The sequence below is a fragment of the Capricornis sumatraensis genome, chromosome 13 (genome assembly GCF_032405125.1).
Source record: "Capricornis sumatraensis isolate serow.1 chromosome 13, serow.2, whole genome shotgun sequence".
Lineage (NCBI taxonomy): Eukaryota > Metazoa > Chordata > Mammalia > Artiodactyla > Bovidae > Capricornis > Capricornis sumatraensis.
This window is the reverse complement of record NC_091081.1, coordinates 73,950,888-73,974,918: the sequence shown is the minus strand read 5'-3', so window position 1 is coordinate 73,974,918 and position 24,031 is coordinate 73,950,888. Positions and strand designations below refer to the sequence as shown.

The following is a 24,031-nucleotide window of genomic DNA, read 5'->3' as shown; positions in this document are numbered from 1 at the left end:
CCATGGACTGAAGCCCACCAGGCTCCTCTGTCCATGGAATTCTCCAGGCAAGAATACTGGATGGGTAGACATTCTCTTGTCCAGGGCATCTTCCTGACCCAGGGATCGAACCTGGGTCTCCTTCATTGCAGGCAGATTCTTGAGCGCCTGATCCACCGTTTTTAAAATTTAACATTATCACCATCATCATCACCTCCTCGAAGTTCTGGTGGCTGGAAGTCCAAGATCATGGTGTCGGTGGGCCGGTTTCTTCTGAGACCTCCTCAGCTGGCTGTTGGCCTTTTCCCTCCACTGTGTTTCCTCACAGCTTCTCTCGGTACCCATGTGTGTCCAATTGTCCTCTTTGTATAAGGACACCTGTCACATTCGATTAGGGCCCGCTCCACTGACCTCCTTTTAACATAATCACCTCTTTAAGACTTCATCTCGGAACAGTCACATGCTGAGGGGTGGAGTGGGGATAGGGGTTCAACATATGCACTTGGCAGGGACACAGTCCAGCCATAGCAGAGCCTCAGAAGCACTTCTGTGGCCTGTGCACAAATGTCCTGAGCTCTGGGTGTCCTGCTCAGGTGGGTGACCCTCACAAGGGCTGGGTTGGGGTGAAGGCCTAGGAGCACCCTCTAGGAAAGGCCGTGAGATTGCATCTGCGGCTCACCAGCCACACCAGCAACTGAAACTCCCCAGGGCACAAGGCCCTGCAGTGACTTCCTGGCAGACAAGGCGGGTGGGGAGCACACATAATCGGGCTCCAGCAGCCCAGCAAACACCTGATGGCTGCCTCTTCTCTCTAGCTCATGCCGGCGGGGTGCTGCCAGGAGGAGGCCGGCAGCAGGACCCTTGCGAGGGGCCTGGCTGGCGCAGCATGCAGCGCTCGAGCAAGATGGAGTTCTTCCAGAAGCTGGGCTACAGCCGGGAGGACGTGGCCAGGGTGCTAGGCAAGCTGGGCGAGGACGCCCTGGTCAATGACGTGCTACAGGAGCTGATCCAGACGGGCAGCCGGCCCAGCGCGCATGAGGGCAGCGCCGCACCCCTGCTCGTGCCCAGGGGCTCCTGCGGGACCCTGGACTCTGCCCAGTGCAGGCTGGAAGCGGACTCCGGAGAGGACAGCGGAGACCCTGCCAGCTCCTTGAGACCCATAGTGATCGACGGCAGCAATGTGGCCATGAGGTAGCGTCCTTCACCCCCTCTTGTCAGTGGTTTGGTCCAAGGAGCTTTGGAGCCAGTGGGTGGGGTGGGAACCCCTGGTTCATCCCTCAGTAGCTGCTTAGTCAGTTAACCGCTCTGAGCTTCACTTTCTCCATCTGTAAGGTGGGTCTACAATCTCCCTAGAAGTTTAGTCCTAAGAACTGGAGCTGCCGGACATGCCTAGGGCAGTGATGACACAGAGTAAATGTTCAACAGAGGGCAGCTAGTCTCACGTTAAGGCAGAGGGGGCTCTCTTCCCCCTCTTATCCCAGCAGGGATAAATGGTGGGGAACCTAGGGCTGGGAGAAGGTGGCTTCTGGCCTGGAGTCTGTCCCTACGTGGCTGCATGACTCTGGGAAAGCTGGCTATCTCAAGTTTCCCCTTCTGTGACACAGGTCAAGAGACAGCTTTTTAGCTTCCCTTAAGGTTATGAGAGTCAGATGGAAAATGGACTTGAACCACCTCGAAAGCCCTCTGCTGGGGGTGGGGAGCAGTGGTAGAGGTGGTAAAGCTCCCTAGCTAGGGTGGGGGCGGTGTTTGCGGCCCCCGAGCTGCAGAGGCAGTAGTTATACTGGTGCGTTGGCATCTTCGTGTGTTGCGGTGATGAGAGCTCCATGCCGGGCCTCATCTTTCCTGGAGAGGTTAAGTTCTGCTGAGAATGGGGTTCCACAGCCTCACCCACACCCACCACTGGGCATGGAGAAGGCTTTGCCCAAAGAAGTGGATTACTTTTCCATTTGGCTAAGCTATAGCCCAACCGAGGGCAGAGCCATAGGGAGTTGGTCATTCAGAACCGCAGATAGACGCATGTCCCTTTCCAAAAGCTGAGCCACGCTGGGCATGGAGAAAATCTGTGTCACCGCTGCTGAATATGTCAACAGGGGATTCTTTGGCTGAGGAGCTGAGTGGTTTTCTCTAGGAATTTGGGCTCACTCTGGATTGGGCACTGCAGGAGAGAAGTTTGGAAGGGTTAACTCAAGGTGGCCCAGCTTTGGGGGTAGTTCCCTGCTTGGTGTGTAGGGCAAGATTGTTTAAGCATTCATTCAAGTTTTAGCCACCTAGATCTCCCTGGGCTTGATTATATCACCAGGCAATAGAGCCCTGCCTTCTCCCTGTGGCCTAGGAGCTGGTCTTGGGTCTGTAAAACATTCTTACACATGCTCTGTGTAGGCACCAGGTAGGTGAGCCTATGAAATCCTGCTAATTCAAGATTCCTGAGCGAATTAAAGGGATTTTTAAGAATTCAGTAGTTTATGAGGGTCCTAGGAAGAAAGTCTGCTGGGTTCTAAGAGGTGGCCTGGCCTCTGTCTGGTCTGGATGAGGCGTCTCTTCCTCTGGACATCAGTAGAAACATACCCGCTCACATTTGAAGTAAGACAGTTGTTCAGTCGCTCAGTTGTGTCCGACTCTTTGTGACCCATGCACGGTAGCACACCAGGCTGTCTTTCACTATCTCCTGGGGTCTGCTCAAACTCATGTCCATTGAATCGGTGAGGTCATCCAACCATCTCATTTTAAAGCAAGAACTACAATCCCATAGCCTCCAGAATGAAAACCACAATCACAGAAAGTCAAGCAAAACGATCGCATGGATCACAGCCTTGTCTTCAGTGAAGCTATGAGCCATGCCATGCAGGGCCACCCAAGACAGACGGGTCACGGTGGAGCGTTCTGACAAAATGTGGTCCGCTGGAGAAGGGAATGGCAAACCACTTGGTATTCTTGCCTCAAGAACCCCTTGATAAAGTGAGATGATACTGTTTCAATCAAAGGCCTTTTCAGCCCTAAGAGTATATGAACTCTCTGATTCCAGCTCAGAAAAGCAGAGTGGCTATAGGGTGAAAAAACTACTTCTGGTGCTACAGGAAAGCATTCTCTTTTTGGGGGCCAGACATTTTTTAGGAATGGTTACAATCGGGTGGTGGTAGAGCATTTTCTATTGATGAAACTCTCTGTTGCTGCTTGGAGTTAAAATTTAAGCCATGTCCTCTATTTGCATGTGACCTTGACGTGTTCCAGGTAAATTCTGGGAACGTGGGGGTTTAGTCTCACCCCATCCCTACCTCCTACAACTGTAATTGGTCTTGTCTAGTCATGCACAGTCTGTGTGGATAACAGATAGAAACCATCTCTCAGGCTTATTCTGAAGAATGTGTCAGAACATTCATTCTTTCACACTCATGCCGTCTTAAAGCCACCTCAAATGCCCAGAACACGTCTGTGTGTGTGTTCTCATTGTGTCTGTAAACGTATGCACATATACACAAACATCCCTTCCCCTGCTCCCTGCATCCCATTAGTTAGGAAAAAAATTTCCATAGTTCCCACCCATGCATGGGACTTCATTGATCCAAAGGCACATCTGGGAGAGAGTGGGTCAGACATTCAGCTCCAGCCCTGTTCCTTCTCTTGCAATAACGCCTCCCGGTCCTCCAACCAGAGTTCAACAGGACCCCTTGAATTCAGACTGTGTGGTTCTCCGATGTGAAGGATAGATCCCAGTGTGGGGCGCACCTTTAGCAGGGCTAGATGGTTGAAACCCCGCATGGAATCTAGTTGTTACCTCTTGACCTCAAAACTCAGCCTGAAAATTCTCCTTCTCTGAGGTCTTGTACTGCAGGTGTTGGCATTCTCTGCTTTCGAAGGTGCTTCTGCTTCATGTGCTGTCTGGTCCTGGAAGGAGGGGGAGGAGCTTAAAAGACAGGTTGGGATGCGTGTTCCTTTCTGTCCTGAGCAGGCGGGAGGCGCGTCTTCTGTTGGCAGTAGCATCCTCTAGGGTGCCTGCTGCCGACTTGCTGTCTGGGGTCTGTCCTCTGAAGTCTGCCTTTGCTCACGAATAGCCTCATTTTTTCTTTTCTTTAAAAATTAGCTCAGGGCAACTTAATTTTTAAAGTTTTACTTCACTTTTCAAAAAATTTCTAATTTATTTATTTTTGACTCTACGAGGTCTTCGTGGCTGCACAGGCTTTTCTCTAGTTGCAGCCACAGGGTTTTACTTTTAGTTGCAGTGGAAGCACTCTTGCTGTGGTGGGAGCAAGGGCTCTAGGGCTTGTGGGCTCAGCAGTTGCGATTTCCAGGCTCTGGAGCACAGGCTCAACAGTCGTGGCACACAGGCTTAGCCACTCCGTGGCGTGTGGCATCTTCCTGGACCAGGGTCAAACTCGTGATTTCTGCATTGGCAAGCAGATTCTTTACCACTGAGCCATCAGGGAAGCCCCAGCCTCACTTTTCGGTCACAGTTTTCTTTTTCTCCCTCTCATTTTCTTTTGGAAGTGGTGTTTCCTTAAAAAGTTCAAAATCTGTATTAGTTTCTATTGCTGCTATAATAAATTACCACACAAATGTAGTGACTTAAAACAACGCTAGTGTATTGTGCGGTAGTTCTGGAGGTCAGAAGTCTGGCCTGAGCCTTCCTGGGCTGAAATTAAGGTGGTGGAAGAGCTGTGTTTCCTTCTGGGAGCTCTAGGGGATGATGTGTTTCCTTGCCTGTTTCAGTTTCTGGAGGCCACCTGCATTCTTTGGCATGCAGCCCCTTCCATCTTCCAAAGCAGCAATGGCCTGAAACGATGTACACAAGGTGGAATCAGTATATATAGCTGTGGTTTCCTGGGGAGAAGGTCTGAAGCTTCCAATAGACACTTAGAAGGTCTGTGATCCCCAAAACATAAAGAACCACTGACGTAGAATGAGCAGTTATAGGTAGTGTCATGCTTTACAGGAGGTGCTCAGCCTCTCCATTAGAGGCTCCACAGAGAATGTGAGAGGGGGTCATCTGTCCTTGCCTCTGGACATCTAGATTGAGAGAAGAAGCACAGAAATGACCTGGATGGGCTTGGCCAAGGTCAGCACTGACTGCATCAGACCCTGGCTTCATCCTTGTGCTCTGATCTTGCCACCACTGTGGAAGTTTCCATGGGCCCCTCTCCCCAGGTCTTCAGAATGGGTAGCCCAAGGCTATCTGTCGGGGCTGAACCCAGCCTGGGGTGGCTGTTCTGAAGAGTGGCAGCGAGGGTCACTGACCAAATGCTTTTTAAAAGAAGTGGGAATGTATTTGTTCTGAGCACACAGTTCTGTCCAAGTCATTTCAACAGGACCATACCACTCAATTCCAAGAGTCTTCCATCTCGCCACTGTAACAACAAAAGGAGTCTATTTGGCTCTTATAAGCAGGAACATTCATTTCATTTATCATTTCCTAAGTGGCAGGTCAACTTCAGTGAGAATTCTATCAATAAGTTGCAGTGGTGCAGGCCTAAGATGGCGACCTGGGAAGCCAGACCTAAGTTCACCCCTAGTTTTGCCTAGTTTGGGTTCCCTGGTGGCTCAGATGGTAAAGAATCTGCCTGAAAAGTGGGAGACCTGGATTCAATCTCTGGGTTGGGAAGATCCTCTGGAGGAGGGTATGGCAACCCACTCCAGGATTCTTGCCAGGAGAATCTCATGGAGAGAGGTACCTGGCAGGCTACGGTCTGTGGAGTTGCAAAAAGTTGGACACAACCAAGCAACTAAGCACAGTTTTGCCAAATTCCTGTATTTCATGTAGGAAACCAGGGAGGTCAGAAGCAGGCAACAGAACATGGGGCTTAGAGTTCGAAGACCTGAGTTCTGGCCTCTAGCCTGTGTGTGTATGTGTGTGCTGAGTCGTGTTCGACTCTTTGCAACCCCGTGGACTGTAGCCCCCTAGTTCCTCTGTCCATGGAATTTCCCTGGCAAGAATATGGAAATGCGTTGCCACTTCCTGCTCCAGGGGATTTTCATGACTCACAGATCAAACCTGTGTCTTTCGCATCTCCTATATTAGCAGGCAGATTCTTTACCTCTAGCACCAACTCTAGCCTTGGACGGCCCAATAAAGTCCCTGTGAAAATGGAATGTTCTGTACCTGCACTGTGCATTGCGGTGGCTGCTTGCTACACGGGGTGAGCTAATGCTGGAAATGTGGCTGGTGTGGCAGAGGAGCTGAACTTCCAATTTTATTTCTCTAGAATTCACTTGAAGGGTAAATAGCCCCATGTGGTGAGTGGTACGGTACATAACAGCTGGTATAGCTCCAGTTTCTTATCTTACCCACTGTGTGACCTCCTCGTGAGTCATCTGACATTTCTGAGCCCTGTTTATTACAATTAAGTGGCTGCGCTGAGTAATAATAGTCTCAAGTAGCTTTTCATTTCTGACATTCTAGGATTCAGGTGATTATTTTATGCATGCAAAGCAAGAGATATGAACCTTCTGCAGAGGTTCAGAGAGAGTAAGTAACTTGCTCAAGGTCACAGAGAAGTAAATGTCAGGCTCTGGATTCAGTGCTCTTTCCATTTCCTCTGGCACCGGGTATATTTGGGCTGCAAATTCTGTACTATCTTTGGTCTTAGGGCAGGCTACCCTGGGACCAGAGCCTGCCTGTGCTCCACCGAGCTCTCCCAGGCGTAGTGAGGCCCAGACAGGTGTAATCCAGGCAGGAGAAGCTGCATCTCACTCCTTCCCCAGGGGCCAGCACACCCCTCCTGGGGGGCCTAGCCTGTAGGGAGCCCGCAGAAGGTCACAGGTGCATCACATGGTGGCTCTGCCTGACCAGAAGCACAGAGACTGGTTTCCAGGCACAATATCTACACCTTCAGGGGTGTGTATGTGGGCATGTGTACGTGCAGGACACAGGGAGATGTGAGCTGAGCCCTGGAGTCGCTGTACGCTTGGCCTTAAGAAAACGGTCCAGCAGGTTTTAAAAAGATACCTTTTTAAAAAACGTGACCATTGGCCTTAAGAAAACAATCCAGCAGGTTTTAAAAAGATGTCTTTTAAAAAAACGTGACCATTGAAAGCCTGTGACCAGCTGCACCATGGTGTTCAGGAAGAGCATGAATTCTCGCTGCCAACTCTTGTCAGTATTTTTCTTGCCTGGCAAACTCACAAATACTCACACATGCACTCACAAGCACAAGTGGTGAACGCTCTGTAGGCAAATTTAGAAAGGAGCCATCTGAGGGCCGTCAGCTTGGGGAAAACAACCTGGTAATTTCCCATCCTCTTACTGGCCTTGACAAGGGTTTCATCTGAATGTGTCCTTGCCTTGGGTTGTACAGGATTTTTTGTTAAACTTATTGTTTACCTTTTTAAACTCTTAAAGACCTTAACAGGTTCTGGCATATGGTGGAGAAATAAATCTTCAGTGATGATAAAGCTCAGATCAGCAATGGAGGTTTTCATCAAGGGCTACCGATGGGGGCGCACTCCTGGGCAGGGGGTTTCAGCCTCTGAGTGGACTCTGACCACAGTGACCTTGGGTTCCTAAGTCTGTACCCATTTCTCCTATTATGAGGTAAGGGAGCACCCTCTCTCAGGAGTCACCCCCCGGACCTGAGCTGGGGAGAGACTTCTTGGTGAAATGGGTATAAACTCCAGCTTCAGAGTGTTTGTAATTTAACCCCAAATAAGAAACACAATTCAATCAGTGTTGGGCCTTTATATCTCACACCGCAAAGGAATCACTGCTTAACTTTTCCTTTCGTCCCACCCCAAAACCACCGCCTCACTCTTCACAGGACTATCTTGTGAGCTGTTAATTTCTGCAGAGATTTTTTTGGGCAATAGTTAATGATACAGAAGTGTTCAGTGGGATTGTCAGTTACTGTAGATGGCTACACGCTAATGGGCGGGTGCCCTTGGCACATTTGTCATGTAGGCAGAATTTGCTTTGGGCACCAACCCACTTCCCTCACCGCCTCCCTTTATTCAAAACCTACCACTCCTTTCGCCTTTTCCCAGGGTCTGCTGCTCAGCTTGCTGCCTGATGAACCGGTTCTCGCTGACTGTTAATAAGCACTAGGGTCCCTCCCTCAGCTTGAGCATTTTACCAGCTGGTAATTTTTGTGCTGAAGGAGCTGCTGTCTGGATCCCAGGGGTGGAGACTAGAAAGGCTCAGGAATAAAGAGGGAAAAAACAGAGATGGGGTAGGGGGAAGAGTTTGCAGCCCAACAGATCAGGCTGTGAGGTCAACTGCAAGATCTGTGAGCTGGGCACACAGCTTTGCTTTAGTTTCCTCAAGGGTCCTCAGGAGCTCCTTGCAGTGGTTCAATCAGGCGCATGTGCAAAGTGGCCAGGTATGCAGACTCTGTTAGAAATGAGCTCTGAGAAGCTGGGGGCAGGTTTGTTCATTCGCTGCTCCCCAGGCCCCCAAGCACAGCGCCCCATTGATGGAGAGGCTTGCTCACACCTGGATGCTGAGCGAGTGGAGGAGACGCACAGGGGAGGGTGCCTCTGGCTTATGTCCCTCCCTCTGAATGCAGGGCCTGGGCTCCCAGGGTGACCGCTGAGCTTTATGACCAGAGCTCTGCCCGCTCCCACGTGGCGGGCAGGTCTCCCCTGCTTGTGGCATCAATCCTGCCATTGCCCAGGGTGTTCTGTGACCAGAACTAGGGCAGCCATGGTGGGGTTTGAGGTTGGTTTAGGGAAAAAAAAAGAAACATGGTAAGGACAGAACAATAGATAATCTTCACATTTCGAGAGACCAGAAGGCTCTTGAAGCTGGGGTAGGGTCCATGCAAGAACGGGAATGAATGAGTGAATGAGTGAATCCTGAATGAAAATCCTCCATTCCAGAGAGGGCCAGTCCCTGAACTCCCTGAGCCTGGAATTCCAACTGGAAGAGAGGGCACTTCTTAGGGAGACAGGGAAGGTCCTGGCTGAACTGGTGGACAGACATGCACATCCTCCATTCTTGCCTTGGCCTAGCTGGCCTAGGTGGTACTTAACCTGTTCTTTGGAGATTCTTGGTTGGAGTCTTGTGTCCGAGAAGCTGGGGGGCCAGTTTTTGCTGCATGAAGCTGTTGTGGCACCATTCCTTAGCTCTTCTTTTCCTGAACTCCTGAACCTCCAACCCCCTCCCCTCCATCTGCCTCCAGCCAGGGCCACTGCATGCTGAGGCCCTTCCAGAATCACTGGAACTGGTCACACCTCTCCTCTTTGTCCCCTCACAGGCACTGGGTTCTGTTTACCCCCATCCCTGCCCCAAATCACACACCCATCAAAGGCGTCAGGGATGGAAAGCTGGTGTTTGAACAGCTGAACAGATATATAGACGTAGTCACAGAAAAGAGAGCAACCAAGGGAAGAACTGTAGGGACCTCTCTGGCGGTCGGGTGGTTAAGGCTCCACGCTCCCAAATGCACAGGTTCTATCCTTGATCAGGGAACTAAGATCCCACATCCCACACAGCATGCCATAGAAACAAATTTTAAAGAATTGTGGCAATTTGTTTTTCTGAGAACTGTTTGAGGATAGACATTGCTGCAGGGCTCCCCAGTGGCTCAGCAGTAAAGTACCTGCCTGCAGTGAAGAAGATGCAAGAGACGTGGGTTCGATCCCTGGGTTGGGAAGATCCGCTGGAGGAGGGCATGGCAACTCACTCCAGTATTCTTGCCTGGAGAATCCCATAGACAGAGGAACCTGACGGGCTACAGTCGGTGGGGTTGCAAAGAGTCAGACACGACTGAAGTCACCGAGCATGCATGCACATACTTTGCTGTAGCCGAGAGATACCTGTGCTGCGGGGCAAGGCAGGAGTGTGGGTGTCAGAAAATGTTCACATCACTGCTGTAACTGCATAGAACATAGACTTTATCTTCTGTGACACATGAAATCTCTTCACTACCTTCTAGGAACCAGGAAGGAGCAAGCGTCACACTTGCTCATGCGTGGTGGCTCAGCCTCTTCTGTCTTCTGGACGACTCCAGCTCCATGTTTCCTCTCCCTTCTCCCGCTCCTCTCTCAAATGGCATCTGGAAGCTTCTGAGACCTGGTGCTGGCTGGGAGAGGGGTCTGGGACCCTCACTGGACTCTGCTGCAGAGCAATGGGGCTGGCCTTGCTTCCGGAATGGTCAGCAGAGGGACGTTGGTCCTGTTTGGCCTTTGGGGGAGCCACACTGGCATTAGTGCTATCCCCTTGTGTATGTGCTGCGCTAATTCACTTTAGTCGTGTCCGACTCTTTGCAACCCCACGGAGTGTAGCCCACCAGGCTCTTCTGTCCATGGGAATCTCCAGGCAAGAATGTTGGAGTGGGTTGCCATGCCCTCCTCCCGGGGATCCTCCCAACCTGGGGATCAAACCAGTGACTCTTATGTCTTCTGCATTGGCAGGTGGGTTCTTTACTGCTAGCACCACTTGGGACACCCGCTGTTCGTCCACTCCCGGGCCACACACAATCCTCCAGGGGAAGCAGGGAATCCAGGGGTGTTGCCTCGGGCTCACCTAGACGCCACTTTTGTTCACGACAGCCCTGCAGTCCTGGGGGATGCTGTATCCACTGAAACCAGGATTTCTCTGAGAGGCTTGCGACTTGCCCAGGCTGTGCTGAGAGACAAGCTTTCAGCCTCTTGTTCATACCCGTCCGCTGTTTCCAGCCTCTTCAGCCCCTCATGGCTCAGTGGGTGGGGCATGCCTGGAGGGTGCAGGGTAAGGACCCTGTGAGTGGCCTCCACATTCTTCCTCCATCTCCTTTTTTTTTTTCAATTTCTGCTGGGGCGGAAGGGACTAGCTTTCCACTTCCTCTTCCTTTTTTTCCACGGATGGCCCCATTGATATTTTTCTGCTTACTGTTTGCAGAAGCCTCACAGTCTAGCCTCAGCGGCCAAAGGGCTATTGCCCTAAGCTGGAAGACTCTGTGGACCTAGGGGTCGAGGCCTGGTTTCTGATACGTCCCTGGGGTGTAGAGTCCTCTTGGATCTCCCAAAAGCCCAGCTTCCAACACTACTGATGAGTGTTTCCAGACTCCCTTTTTCTCTTGACAAACCTGGACCCCTCCTAACCCTCTCTGAGAAAACAGCAGAAGGAGCCACACACCAGAGAAAGCACAGATGTGGGGATTTGATATGTTGGCGTTGCTTGGATGTGGAGAGGGTGCGAGAGTCGTGGGGACCTTGGCTCTCTGAGCACCCAGCTGCGCCCCCTCCCGCCTCCCCATCTCCCCTTCACTCACTCCACACGTTCCAGCCACACTGTCCTCTTTGTGGTCCCTGGACACGCAAACCTACATCAGGGTCCTTCCAGCCAACCCTTCCCTGCACCTGGACTGCTTCTCCTCCAGCTGCTCACAAGGCCTGCTTCTCAGTCATTCATTCCTTCGACATGTTCTTACTGAACCCTTATCAATGATCAGACACCACTGTGCTAGGTGCTGGGATTTTGATGGGCAGCAACAGGAACCTATGATTTAGAAATGAATACGTGCTAAATCGTTTCAGTTGTGTCCGACTTTGCAACCCTATTGGACTGTAGGGTTCCATAAGATTCCTCTGTCCATGGGATTCTCCAGGCAAAGATACTGGAGTGGGTTGCCATGACCTCCTCCAGGGGACCTTCCCGACCCAGGGATGAAACCAGAGTCTCTTCTGTCTCTTGCCTTGGCAAGTGGGTTCTTTACCACTAGTACCACCTGGGAAGCCCATGATCTAGCAAGTGGGAGCGGGGGTGATTCATCCCCTGGGTGGATGTGCACGTCTAGCTGTGGTAAGTGCAGAAAGGATGAGGACGTGTCCTTGCTGTGAGGCTTGTAACAGGGGAATCTGATGGAGCTGCTTTTCCTAAGGAAGTGGTGATGAAGCTGAGATCTCAAGGAGAGGGAGGGATGGACTGGCTGAAGAGGGGAGGAAATAGCTGGTACAAAGGCCTTGCAGTGGGAGTGGAGGGAGGTGCATGGCCAGGACGAAGGGCTGAGGGATTGCGATGGGGCGGAAGTCGTGAGCAGAGGGTGGCGAATCTGGCCTTCGCTGGCCTGTGGCCCATCCACAGCTGCGTTCATTGAGTGTGCATTCCCAGTATCTCAAATCCATGCCCTTGTCTCCCTCTCCAGCAAAACACAGCTGACCTCTACTTACTGAGTCTGAGGGATGTTTTAAGGGATGCTCTGGCTTCTCAGAGCAGCATTTGACCGCTTCTTTCTCAAGGCTCCCACAGCGCAGTCTCTTTTGTTTTACCCCCTTCCTTTCTTTTCTTTACTTTTAATTTTTAATATATCTTTTGGTCTTAGTTCTGGACCAGGGACCGAACTTGGGTCCCCTGCATTGGAAGCGTGGAGCCTTAACCACTGAATGCCAGGGAAGTCCCCTACCCACTTCTTTTCTGATAGACGCCTTTTGTCTCTTGTGTGATTGTCCTCCTCTACCCGCGACCAGCTGCTGAGCTCCGGAGCGCCTCCACGCCCAGTTCCCTGGCCATTCACTCCCTGTCTGGGCGATCGGGCAATTCTCTCCACGTGGTGGCTCCAACCAGTACTTGAACAGATGAGTCACGCATTTTATCACCCAGACCTGTCTTCTGAACCCTGGCTATTTATTTAATATTTCCATTTAGAGGTCACCAAGGCTCTTCCCATCTCAACATGTGTCCAAAACCAAACTCAGGATCTTTTTCTCTAAATCCTGTCTTCCTCCAGACCAGGGTCTGTTTCAGGGCCCTGCATTCCCCTTATACAAGCTGGAGACCTAGAAGCTCCTCAATGTCTTTTTCGCTAGCATCCCTGTATCCAGCTGATCACTGTACCTGGAGATAGTACCTCCTGAGTATCTATCTCTCAAGTTCACTCCTCTTCATCACCACCAGCTGGGGCCAGATCACCATCAGATTCTGCTCTGACAGTCACCCCGGCAGCTTCTTAACTGCTGTCCACCCTCCATTCTTGCTCCTTCCAACGTACTGTCCTCTGTGCTGCCAGGTGGGGCTCTGAAACATACACCAGATCAGCTCAGATCACATAAGCATGCCTGCTCAGTTGCTCAGTCACTAAATCGTGTCCAACTCTTTGTGACCCCGTAAACTATAGCCCACCAGGCTCTGTCCATGGGATTCTCCAGGCTAGAAGACTGGAGCGGGTTGCCATTTCCTTCTCCCAGTGATCTTCCCAACCCAGGGATCGAATGCTTGTCTCCTGCATTGGCAGGCAGCATTTTTACCTCTAAGCCACCACACACCACATGTACCCCTGGTCTTATCCTTCTACAGCTTCTTATTCCTCTTAGGAGTAAGACAAACCTTCAGTAACAAGTCCCTGCCTGGTCTTGAGCAACCTCTCACACCACTCTCTCCTTCCTGCCTGCATGGATGATTTCAGTGGAATTTGTGGGGCATGTTGACCTTGTTACTTGGACTTGGGAAGCCCACCATCACATTGACAACCCTCTCTTGAACCTTATAAGCTTCAGTTAATAAGAGGAGCTTGTCTTTTCATCCTTGGAATGAATGTACTCCCCAAGGAGCCTGAGACCCCCTGCATGTTATCACGAGCTAATTGGTTCCGATTAAGGGATATATTTTGTGTAAAGAATGACCTATTTTCAAAATGCAGATTTGCCTGATTCCCTTTGATGATGAGACTAGGATCCAGGCTATTCCCAGGAAAAACCACTCTTGAGAAACCCTGCCTGTTTCTCTACAGATCCCTTTGTTTTCTCATTGTAGCCATGGGAATAAAGAAATCTTCTCTTGCCGGGGAATCCAGCTGGCCGTGGACTGGTTCAGGGACAGAGGACACACCTACATCAAAGTTTTTGTCCCCTCCTGGAGGAAAGAGCCACCGAGGTCTGACGCCCCGATTAGAGGTATGCTCGAGTGGCTGCACTCTCAAAACACACTTCACACTTTTCCTCTGCAGCACTCCCCATAGTTGCAATCAGCTGTCTGCTTACCGTTTGTTTGATGATGTCTGTCTTCCTCGCTGAACTCTGCTGCTGCTGCTGCTGCTGCTAAGTCGCTTCAGTCGTGTCTGACTCTGTGCGACCCCACAGACGGCAGCCCACCAGGCTCCCCCATCCCTGGGATTCTCTAGGCAAGAATACTGGAGCGGGTTGCCATTTCCTTCTCCAATGCATGAAAGTGAAAAGTGAAAGTGAAGTCGCTCAGTCGTGTCCGACTCTTCGAGACCCCATGGACCACAGCCTACCAGGCTCCTCCATCCGTGGGATTTTCCAGGCAAGAGTACTGGAGTGGGGTGCCATTGCCTTCTCCACGCTGAATCTAAGCTCCATGAAAGCACAGCCAGAGCCCTAGCACCTAGTGTAATATCTAGTGTCATCGGTGCCTAATAGTTGTTGAACAGGTGATTGGGTGTATTTACTGTTTTAGTGTGAAAGATTAAGTTTTGAAAATAACTATTTTATAACTTTTAATACTCTGCAGAAAAACTTGGTCTGCTTCCCGCCCCTAATAGAGTATAGGAAATGAAAGAGACATCCATTTGGTCCACCGAATATCTAGTCCAATCTCTTCATTTAAAAAAAAAAAGGAAATCGGCATCCACGGAATTCTTTATTTTTAATTCTTACATCAGCTAGGAATATTTTAAGTTACGAAGAACAGAATAGGGCATTTAAATAAACGGGTTTTTTGTTGTTTGTTTGTTTGTCTGACTTTCTTATAAGAAGAGGTCCCATCCCGAGATATTACTGGTGTGTGTCAGCCATGTTAGCGATGGTATGACTGACCTCTAGTGATCCTGGGAGGTTTCATTGAATTTTTCTTCCAGTCTTTTAACTGAAAGTTTTTTGTTTTGTTTTCAGTTCTATCAGTGTTAACCAATTGCTGCTTCTTCTCTTTCTGATTCGATTTTAAATGAAATGCTATTCTTGTTTTATAGTATCTTCTTGAATATGCCTATACTAATACAGACTTTGAAAAAGTTCTCTGAAGGTCCATGAATCATATTTCTTTTCTTTGATTCTCTTTGTTCCCTTCTCTGTTTCTCTCTTTGCTGTTAAATCTTCTTCCCAAAAGTCTGGTGATCCTCTGCTTGTTAGTGTTTACTTGTGAATAAAGAACCAGACTGGTTAAATATACACCTGTGCAAATTTCCATAGACTTTCTCTCCTGGTATTTGGATCTTTTCCCCAAAGTCAAGGCTGATCTTTGACTATGTTGACCAGCAGAGTTTGCTTCATTGCACCCTGCATGCAACGGGCAAGAGGCAGCTGTTGGGACTGGAAGTGGCATTGCCACAGGCGTGATGTTTTACTGTAAGAGGTCAAAGGCCTCCTCCTTTGTAGTTACATCTTCACTTCCCTTATAGAGTCGGGGACAGGAAAGGGTGGATGGGGCTGCCCCATAGTAACCCTGCAGTTAATCATCTGACCTCTCCCCACTCTCCACTCCTGCTGGAAAGCGGGGCTGTGCAGAGAACAGGCTCCACCTCTGTTTCAGCCTCTGTACACATTTGGAGGTTATGGCTCTCTCTATAATGTAAGGATTAGTATAGCCCTACCTGCTTTCTGTCTTCCTAAAATTTATCAAAATTTGATTCTGCTGGTGTTTTTTTTAATGTGATTTTTAATGTGATTATGGATCTTTTCCCCCTTCTGTACTTTTTCACTGCTTTTTCAATGAGATTATGAGAAGCCGGGGAATGAACATTTGTGTTCATCATGGACCTCTCATCCCAGATTACTCTTTATGGTCTGAATGTGGAGGATGGTGGCTTTCAACAGTTGTGCAATATTGTGCAATATATATTATGCAACACAGAATGGGTAAAGTGTAGGGAATTCACTTTGGGGTAGGAAAGAATTTTTAAACACGCCACAAGAAGTGTCAGGAGATGGGAAAGAGTCATAAATTTGCCTACACTAAAATAAAAACTTCTGTTCATTAGTAGATACCGCAAAAACAAGAGAATGAAAAGACAAGCCTCAGACTGGGAAAGGCCACACATCACATATTCCTGATGAAGGATCACAGTCCAGAATCTACAGGGAACTTCTCCAAGCTAGTAAGACTGAAAGGACAGATAGAAATATGTGCTGAGGCATGAATAAGCCTTTGATGGAAAACACAAATGGCCAATAAACATATGAAGAGATGTTCAGTTGTATTAGTAACCAGAGAAATGCAAAATAAAACCACAAGAGGCTACTTTATACCCTATCTATCTATCCCCAATCTATATATAGATTGGGAAAAATTTTAAATCCTGCAAATGTCAGGTGTCGGCAAGTTCGTCTTAGATGTTGTGTTGAGTAGTAACTTGATATAACTACTTTGGAAAATGATTCAGCATTGTCTCGTAAGGCAGCTTTCCCTACAACTCAGCAATATCACTTCTTAAGACAGACCCTGGAGAAATCCTTGTCTCCTGTACAGGGAGACTTCTGTGCAAAACTGACAACCTTGACATGGCCAGACCTCCCCCACACAATGTTCAATGAAGAAACAAATTGCATAGGATACACGCGTGAGGACTCCATTCGTGTAAAGTCTGGAGATTCATAATCACGTTAGAAATAATCCTTTTGAAGGGTGCATATGTATGCATCCTAAAAAGTAAAAGCAAGGGCGTTATAAATACAAAGTTCTAAAAACTGGGTTATCTTAAAGGGAGTGGAGGGAGCTGCAATGGGGACTTTAAAGCACGAACTGTGCTCTGTTCTCAAAGGGAGTGCTGCACACATGGCATTTAACAAATTAATTATAAATTTAAATTGAAGTATAATTGACTTACAGTATTATATTAGTGGGCTTCCTAGGTGGTGCTAATGGTAAAGAATCCATCCACACTGCAGAAGACATGGGTTCAGTCCCAGAGTCAGGAAGACCTCCTGGAGGAGGGCATGGCAACCCACTCTGGTATTTTTGCCTAGAGAATCCCATGGACAGAGGAGCCTGGCGGGCTATGGTCCACAGGGCCGCAGAGTCAGACATGACTGAGCACAATTACGTTAGTTTCAGGTATACGGCACAGTGATTTGATGTTTTTATACATCACAAATGATCATCAGGCACACAAGTAATTTTTTTAAGTGACTTTTGTGCCATTATATGCATTATGCACTTTTTAAAAGTCTGGGAACCATGTCACATAGCAAAGGACTTAGACTTGAGGGGAGAAACAATTTGTGAAGAGCATGCTCATATTTTTCCACACTGGGGGTAACTGTTTCATGTGGAAGGAATTTCTTTTGTCTCCAAATTCGAAGCTAAGATCACAGAGTAGGACTTCCAGGTATGCAGATTTTAGCTCCTGTTAAGTGACCTTGTAACGCCTGCACCACCTGAGACATACTCCGTCCTCCCAGGTTTCGTGGGGGCTCGCCAGCCCCACATGGACTGGTTCAGTCTCCCCACAGGTGCTGTGAGACAGGTGCAGGAGTCATTTTCCTTATTTTATAAATGAAAAACTGGATGTTCAGAGAGGGGCAAAGCACCCCAGTGTCCAGTGTTAGTCACTCAGTCGTGTCTGACTCTTTGCAATCATGGACTGTAGCCGCCAGGCTCCTCTGTCCCTCGGATTTCCCAGGCAAGAATACTGGAGTGGGCTGCCACTTTCTTCTCCAGGGCATCTTCCCGCCCCAGGGACTAAACTTGAGTCTCCTCCTTGACCTAGATGGAGGTGGGGGGAGGGGGAAGAAGCGGGGAAGAAGGGGCCATCGGAGAGGAGCCTGGAGTTGCTGGACCTGCCCCGGGTCTGAGGCTGGTTCTGGGGGTGGGGAGTCCGGCTACCCGGAGAAGATGCTCCATGCGGTGCCCCCTGCGGTCTGCAGAGCAGCACGTGCTGGAGGAGCTGGAGAGGCAGGCAGTGCTGGTGTACACACCGTCCCGCAAGGTGAGCGGCAAGCGCGTGGTGTGCTATGACGACCGCTACATTGTGAAGGTGGCCTACGAGCTGGACGGCGTCATCGTCTCCAACGACAACTACCGCGACCTGCAGAGTGAGAACCCCGAGTGGAAGTGGTTCATCGAGCAGAGGCTGCTCATGTTCTCCTTCGTCAACGATCGGTAAGCGGTGCCCACGGGGTCCCAGGGTGCGTGGGACGGGGGTGGTGACCGGCAGAAACCGCTCCAACTAGCTCGGGCCCGCGGGGCTCAGTCACGGGCTCTAAGACACCCCCTCTCCACCATCTCTGTCGCCCTCTCGGTTCTCCGCTCTTGCGCGACCAGCTTTCTCCTTGGGGCTGTTTTGTCCCCACTGCCTGTGACTTTTCTGTTCCCATGCCCACATCCGGCTGACCCAGCATCCAGTTGCCTGACAGGTGTCCAGGCACGGGCAACATCCTCTTTTCTTTGGAGCTGTTTAAGATCTTGGAACTGACTCTGTCTTAATAGGGCTTGGTGGACATTTTCCAGAGAATCTGATTGATTTCATCTGCCCGCCCTGGGTCAGGTCCACCCTGGACCAACCAGCGACAGGGCAGTGGGTGGGACGGGGAGGGTGTGGTCAGGGTCACAAGGTACAGATCTGATAGCAGGTGCAGGACAAGGGCCTCCTGGCAGAGCTAAGGTGGGAGGAGTGATGGCTGGTCCATGGCCAGCCTGTTGAGGGGCAAGGGGAGGAGCCTGGCCGGGTGGGCGTGGTCACAGGGTGGGACAAGGTGGGGGAGGGCACGGCCGCTGAGACCTGGCTCCAGTCTCAATTTCTGTTCCAGGGATGACAGCTCGGTCCTCATTCCTGGCTCTCTCCTTAGCTGTTAAGAATGTGGTCGAGGACAAGCTAGCTGCTCAGCTCTGTGAGGGCAGGGCATGTATGTGTTTTATCTGCCACGGCCCCCAGCCAGCCTGGCACACATGGGCACCCAATGGCTAGGAATAAGTTGTAGATAGTGAGTGACTGTCACTGGCTGCAGCCCTAAGGAAGGGAAGATGGGGACAGAGAGGCCACACGGCCGCTGCATGCAGCCCTGGGGCCTGGGGGGCTGCATGTGTGGTGGAAAGAGCTGGAAGCAGCAGATGAGGTTTTAAGCTGAGGCTCTGCCATTTACCAGCTGCGTGCGGTGGGCGAACTCTCAACCTCACTGGGCTGAGCGTTCTTCACCTTGAACTTACCACACTTTGGTTTAGTCAAAGGGCTTCCCAGGTGGTGCTAGTGGTAAATAACCCACCTGCCAATGCAGGAAGCATCAGAGATGCGGGTTCTATCCCTGGGTCAGTAAGATCCCCTGGAGGTGGAAGTGGCTACCCACTCCAGTATTCTTGCCCAGAGAACCCCATGGACAGAGGAGCCTGGCGGGCTGCAGTCCATGTGGTCGCAAAGAGCCAGACATGACTGAAGCGACTCAGCATGCACGCACAGATTAGTCACTCTTACCCCTTAGGTGATCTGGAGGATCAGAGAGGACTGTACCCTGTAGAGGCTGTGGTTGCTCTTAGGTCAGGCTGGGACATGTGCCTCCAGGAGGGCGCTGGTGCCCCCACTACCCCCAGGCTCACAGTCAAGGAGGCAGAGGCTAGCTGCTAAGCCCCAGGGCAGATGGTCACAGCAGCTATCCTGCAGTAACCCCCTCGGTCATGTCCACATTCTCAAGGCTGGCAGCTCATTCTCTCTGGCTCCGCCCTGGAGGAAATCTGGCATGGCTGGTCATCATGGGATCCAGAAAATCCTCACTGAGGTCTGATGGATCATGGCCGCCTCTGGCCTGGCGACAGCTCGGGGTCCAGGCCAAGTCCTCTTGACGCACTGGCCTCCGCTCAGGGCCTACCCGGAGGTCCCCAGCTGCCAGAGTGTAGAGCCTGCCGCCTGCCTGAGGGCAAGGACGCCCTCCCCGCGCCCAGGGCATGTCCACAGGGCTATCTTGGCCCAGCTCCCGGCTGTGAGGCCCAGGAAAGAGCAGGAGGTGAAGCCTCAGGGAACTTTTAATAACTGCACTGGGTGGCTCCCCGGATTCTTGGTCAGGGCCCAACTCTGAGAAGCCAGCTGTGTAGCTGGGATCTCAGCCACAGAGGCTGTCCTCGCCTGGGGATCGCCCAGCTCAGGGCCGGCCTGGTGGACGTGGTCTGCAGGGTGGGACCCCAGCATGACCCTCCACTCTTAGGGGGAAGCCAGTCTTTAAAAACAGGCCCCCGATGAGAATCCATACCCTCTCTTGTGGAACCTTTGTATGACCTTTGAGTGTCTCCTGGGAATGAAAGTATTCACATAGGAAAAAAAAATGGATTGTGCTAAATGAGGGAGTTTTCCTCCTGAGGAATGTTTTCCCCCTTGAGCTCTGGGCTCTGTGGCTGTGTTCCCTTCTTCCTTAATGCCGGGGAAGAGAAGGGGCTGGCAGGGGGCAGGGTGGTGTCAGAGAGTGACATAGTAACATTCCCCCCGCAGACCCCAGGTTTTCGGGGAGGTGGGGTGGAGCCCAGGCCATACCTGTGTGCAGGCCACACCTGTATCCTCTGCCTTTCTGACCTGCTGACTGGCCTTTCAGACTCTGTAAATTTTTTATCCTGCACCTGAGAGGCCCAGAGCTGCGGGGTGACACAGGAGAAATGGAGTTCACAGGACAAAAGGCCATTTGTGGCCCCACGGAGGTCTCTAGCCACCTGTCGAGATCACTAGACAACAACATGGAACTGCTTTCAGGCTATGTCCCAGGGAGGCCTGGTGCACTTCTGCTTCATCGTTAGTGGCTAAAATCCACCTGGGAAACTGTTACAATGCAAATTCCTGAATAGCCCGAGGTTCTGTTTAAGCAGCTCTCTTGTGAGGCCCGGAGCCTGCCTTTTTCAAGGAGCTGCTGAGTGAGTCTGACGCTGCTGACTCAGCAGGAGAAACACCTGGATGAGGCCCGGGGCCGCTGTCCTGGGAGCTGTCCATGCTGAGCTCTGCGCCGGTCAGTGTGGACAAAGGCTGGGCGTCTCTAACACGCTGCAACTCGTGGGTGGGAGAAGAGCCCCGAACCGAGAGGCCAGGCCAAAGCCAGGCCTGGTGCTGCCCTCCTCCCCCTCCACCAGGTGCCAGCGGTGAGTTTCTGTGTGGCTTGCAGTCACCCACCCCCATGCTTGTCTTCTAGGTTCATGCCTCCTGATGACCCGCTGGGCCGTCGGGGACCCACCTTGAGCAACTTCCTGAGCAGGAAGCCAAAGCCCCCAGAGCCGTCCTGGCAGCACTGCCCCTACGGTGGGTAGCGCCCCACATCTGTGGGCCCTGTTCAGGTCAGAAGTGCTGGCTGGCTGGTCAACAGCATGGGTTCTAGCCTGGGTTCCGATATTTCACGTTTCTAGAAAGGTGTAAGGTAATATAGGCCACGTCCTATGTGTATTAATAAGCAGATGAAGAATACAGAGGCTATGTTTGCATGTATACATCGCATGATTCATCCGTAATTCATGTCTTAGCAAATGCGTGTAACAGATGAGAAGGTTGTTATTGTATCTGATGTGTAGTGTTGCTAAAAATAAGCCTGTTAAAGATTTGTAAAATTAAGCAAATACCTAATAGAGAACCAGAGTTTCATCCTGATGAGATGTTTGACGGTCAGCAGCGTGGGCTGTTAGCCCGGGGTCTGCCCTTAGTCATCTGTGTGACCCTGGGGAGGTAACTGAGCCTCTCTGGATGGCAGTCAGAAAGCTGTAATTATTATTGTACTTAATTATTATTAAGTAACGATGAACTGCCATCCCAGACGTCTGTTGCATAAGGCTTGTGAGGGCTGGATGCAGGGGTCACCCACAGAGCAAAGCCACGTCCAGGAACCAGGATTGCTGTCTGTGTGCACCCCCAAGCTCTCCTTTCTCAGTCCCTTCCTCTGGCACCTTGTGCCCCCATCCTGCCCCACAGTCTCCCCTACCCTCCTACTTTGGTTGGCAGGAGACTTTGGTTGGTGCTATCCACTAAGAATCGAGGATTCTATCCCAGAGCCCTCCAGGGACACCAGCCTTCTAGCCAGCTCTTTCACTAGCTTGCTTTAGCAAGTTATTTAATATGCCCAGGTCTGGTTTCTTTGTGCCTATAAAAGTTTAGGACGTCTTAAGTGATACTGAAAATCATTTCTTGTTAGAATGAAGGTGCTCACACACACATTCTGGTGGCCTATCCTTCTCCCTTCCACTCTCAGAAGGGCCCTGGTTTGGATGATAAATTATTCGATCACCTCTGTTAAAACAGTCTATAAGGAATAGGGCAAGGGATGTGGACTGCGGAGGCAGGGGGGAATACGGCGGGTGGGGGAGGGAGGAAACCGAGTCAGCAGGGGAGGCCCATCCATATACACCTACTCTTCACCTCCGAGGTTGGCAGGATCCACAGGATCCCTGGGGAAATAGAGGCTGAAGGGCACTGGACCCAGAGTTCTGGTCTCAGTCCCTGGTTATGGCGCCTGCAGACACGATCTTGCCTTAGCTGGTGACGCTGGGGTACCGTGTGCAGCGCCCAGTACCACGAGAAGCAGGGTGCTGTGCCCGCATCCGTCCTGTCGGCGCCCCAGGGCACTTCTCGCCAGCCACCTCCTCTCACCCCAAACCTTGTAAGGCTGCAGCAGGCCTGGGGGCCTTCCCCCCAGGAATCGCCAACAAGAAAGGCTGCGCGGGGCTGCCGGGACCCCACGGGCATCCTCACCGGAGGTCTTACCAGGAGCCCCCCCTCCAACCCCCACTCTATCCCTTCCAGGCAAGAAATGCACCTACGGCATCAAGTGCAAGTTCTACCACCCGGAGAGGCCGCACCAGGCACAGCTGGCGGTGGCCGACGAGCTCCGCGCCCAGACGCGGGCCTGGCGGGGCGCGGGCGGCGAGGAGGAGCGGCGGGGGAGCGCGCGCGCGGCCAGCCTGGCGGAGCAGGGCGGCTCCCGGGACGCCCCCGCCGCCCGGCCCGGCCCCCGGGAGCCCGGCACGCGCAGCCTGCCCACCGCGCGGCGGTCGGCTGGCGTGGCGACTCTCGAAAGCAGCTTCTCGCGGCTCTTCCTGAGCGACGACCCGGGGCTTCTCCGGGCGGCCCCTCGGGGCCCTGGCTGCGGCCTCGCGCCCGCGCCGCCCGGTCCCGATTGGGTGGCGCCCGGGTCCTTGTCGTCCCTGCCAGCCCCACCCGGCCTCCTGAGCCCGCCCGGCCTGCGGGGTGGGTATGGCGCCCGCGCCCCGCAGAGCGACCGGCCTTCCCCGCGCCAGCAGCCCGCCGACCCGTGGGTCCTTCCTCCAGGCGCTGGCCAGCTCCCGGGCCGCTCGGCCTGGGCCGAGTCGGACTGGGACGACGGTGCCTTCGGGGGGCCCTTGAGGCCCGCGCCCCAGGCTGTAGCTGGCGAGGTGGACGCGCGCGCCAGGGCGCGCACCTCGCTCTATAGTATCTTCCCGCCCCACGAGGTGGACAGCATCATGGCCCTGTTCCCCGAGCTCTCCGACGTGGCCAGGCTCATGCTCCTCATCCAGAGATTCCAAAGGTCCAGTGCGCCAGTGGGGAAGCGCTGAGGAGCTAGTGGAAGCCACCGCGTGTAATGACCCAGTCTTGACTTGTACCCTAACTGGGCTGGTGGTGGAGATCAGCCTGCACCCGGGCCTGCCCACCCTGTTGGAGCCAGCCCCTTTTGCTTTAAAGATAGTTCCCTGGAGGAAGCCAGCTTCATCACCTTTTGTGGTGCCCATGGTGGGCGCTTGATGACACAGGGCCTGCTGCTGAAAGTCCATGTCCTGCAGAATAAGGTTGACCTTAAGTGGCAGGAGTTATTTCTCCTGCCTGAAGGCCAGGAGGCCCACTGCAGCCCCAAGGTTTTGTCCAGAGCACTCCATGGCTGTTTCTATCTAGCTACACCTGGGAGCCCTAAGTTGGGCACAAGATCAGTTTAGTGAGTGATACCTGAAATAGAGTGAAATAGGAAATTGCAGAGCATACCCCACTTGAACAGGCTAAGTAGGAAATTCTTCTGTTAGCTACCAGTGTGCTTGGTAGCCATATATATTTTTGGCTTCCATGGACAGAGGAGTCTGGCTGGCCCATAGGGTCACATAGAGTGGGACACGACTGAAGCAACTTAGCACGCACGCACACACACACACACAGCCATGTGAACTTAATGTGGGTCATGGGCAAAAGGGGGGAAAATGGCAAAAGGCCTTGGATTTCATTGCAGCAGATAAAATTTGAAATCTGTTGTCAATTGGCCAGTGGAGATGTTGGCCATATGA

At 51.7% G+C, this 24,031-nt stretch overlaps 1 protein-coding gene across 1 annotated transcript; it reads left to right on the top strand.

Moving 5' to 3' along the window:
- Positions 1–865: 865 nt before the first annotated feature.
- Positions 866–23,317, top strand: ZC3H12D (zinc finger CCCH-type containing 12D). Its single transcript, XM_068984962.1, has 5 exons — positions 866–1,170; positions 13,634–13,773; positions 17,701–17,935; positions 20,932–21,038; positions 22,527–23,317. The coding sequence occupies exons 1-5, from the start codon at positions 866–868 to the stop codon at positions 23,315–23,317; spliced, it is 1,578 nt and encodes a 525-aa protein (XP_068841063.1).
- Positions 23,318–24,031: the final 714 nt, after the last annotated feature.

Bases quoted from the DNA above. Each gene is read 5' to 3' on its own strand.
- ZC3H12D (XM_068984962.1), top strand. From the start codon at position 866: ATGCAGCGCTCGAGCAAGATGGAGTTCTTCCAGAAGCTGGGCTACAGC. The intron at 1,171-13,633 runs GTAGCGTCCTTC...TTCTCATTGTAG, and splicing joins GGCAGCAATGTGGCCATGAG to CCATGGGAATAAAGAAATCT. The intron at 17,936-20,931 runs GTAAGCGGTGCC...CTTGTCTTCTAG, and splicing joins TTCTCCTTCGTCAACGATCG to GTTCATGCCTCCTGATGACC.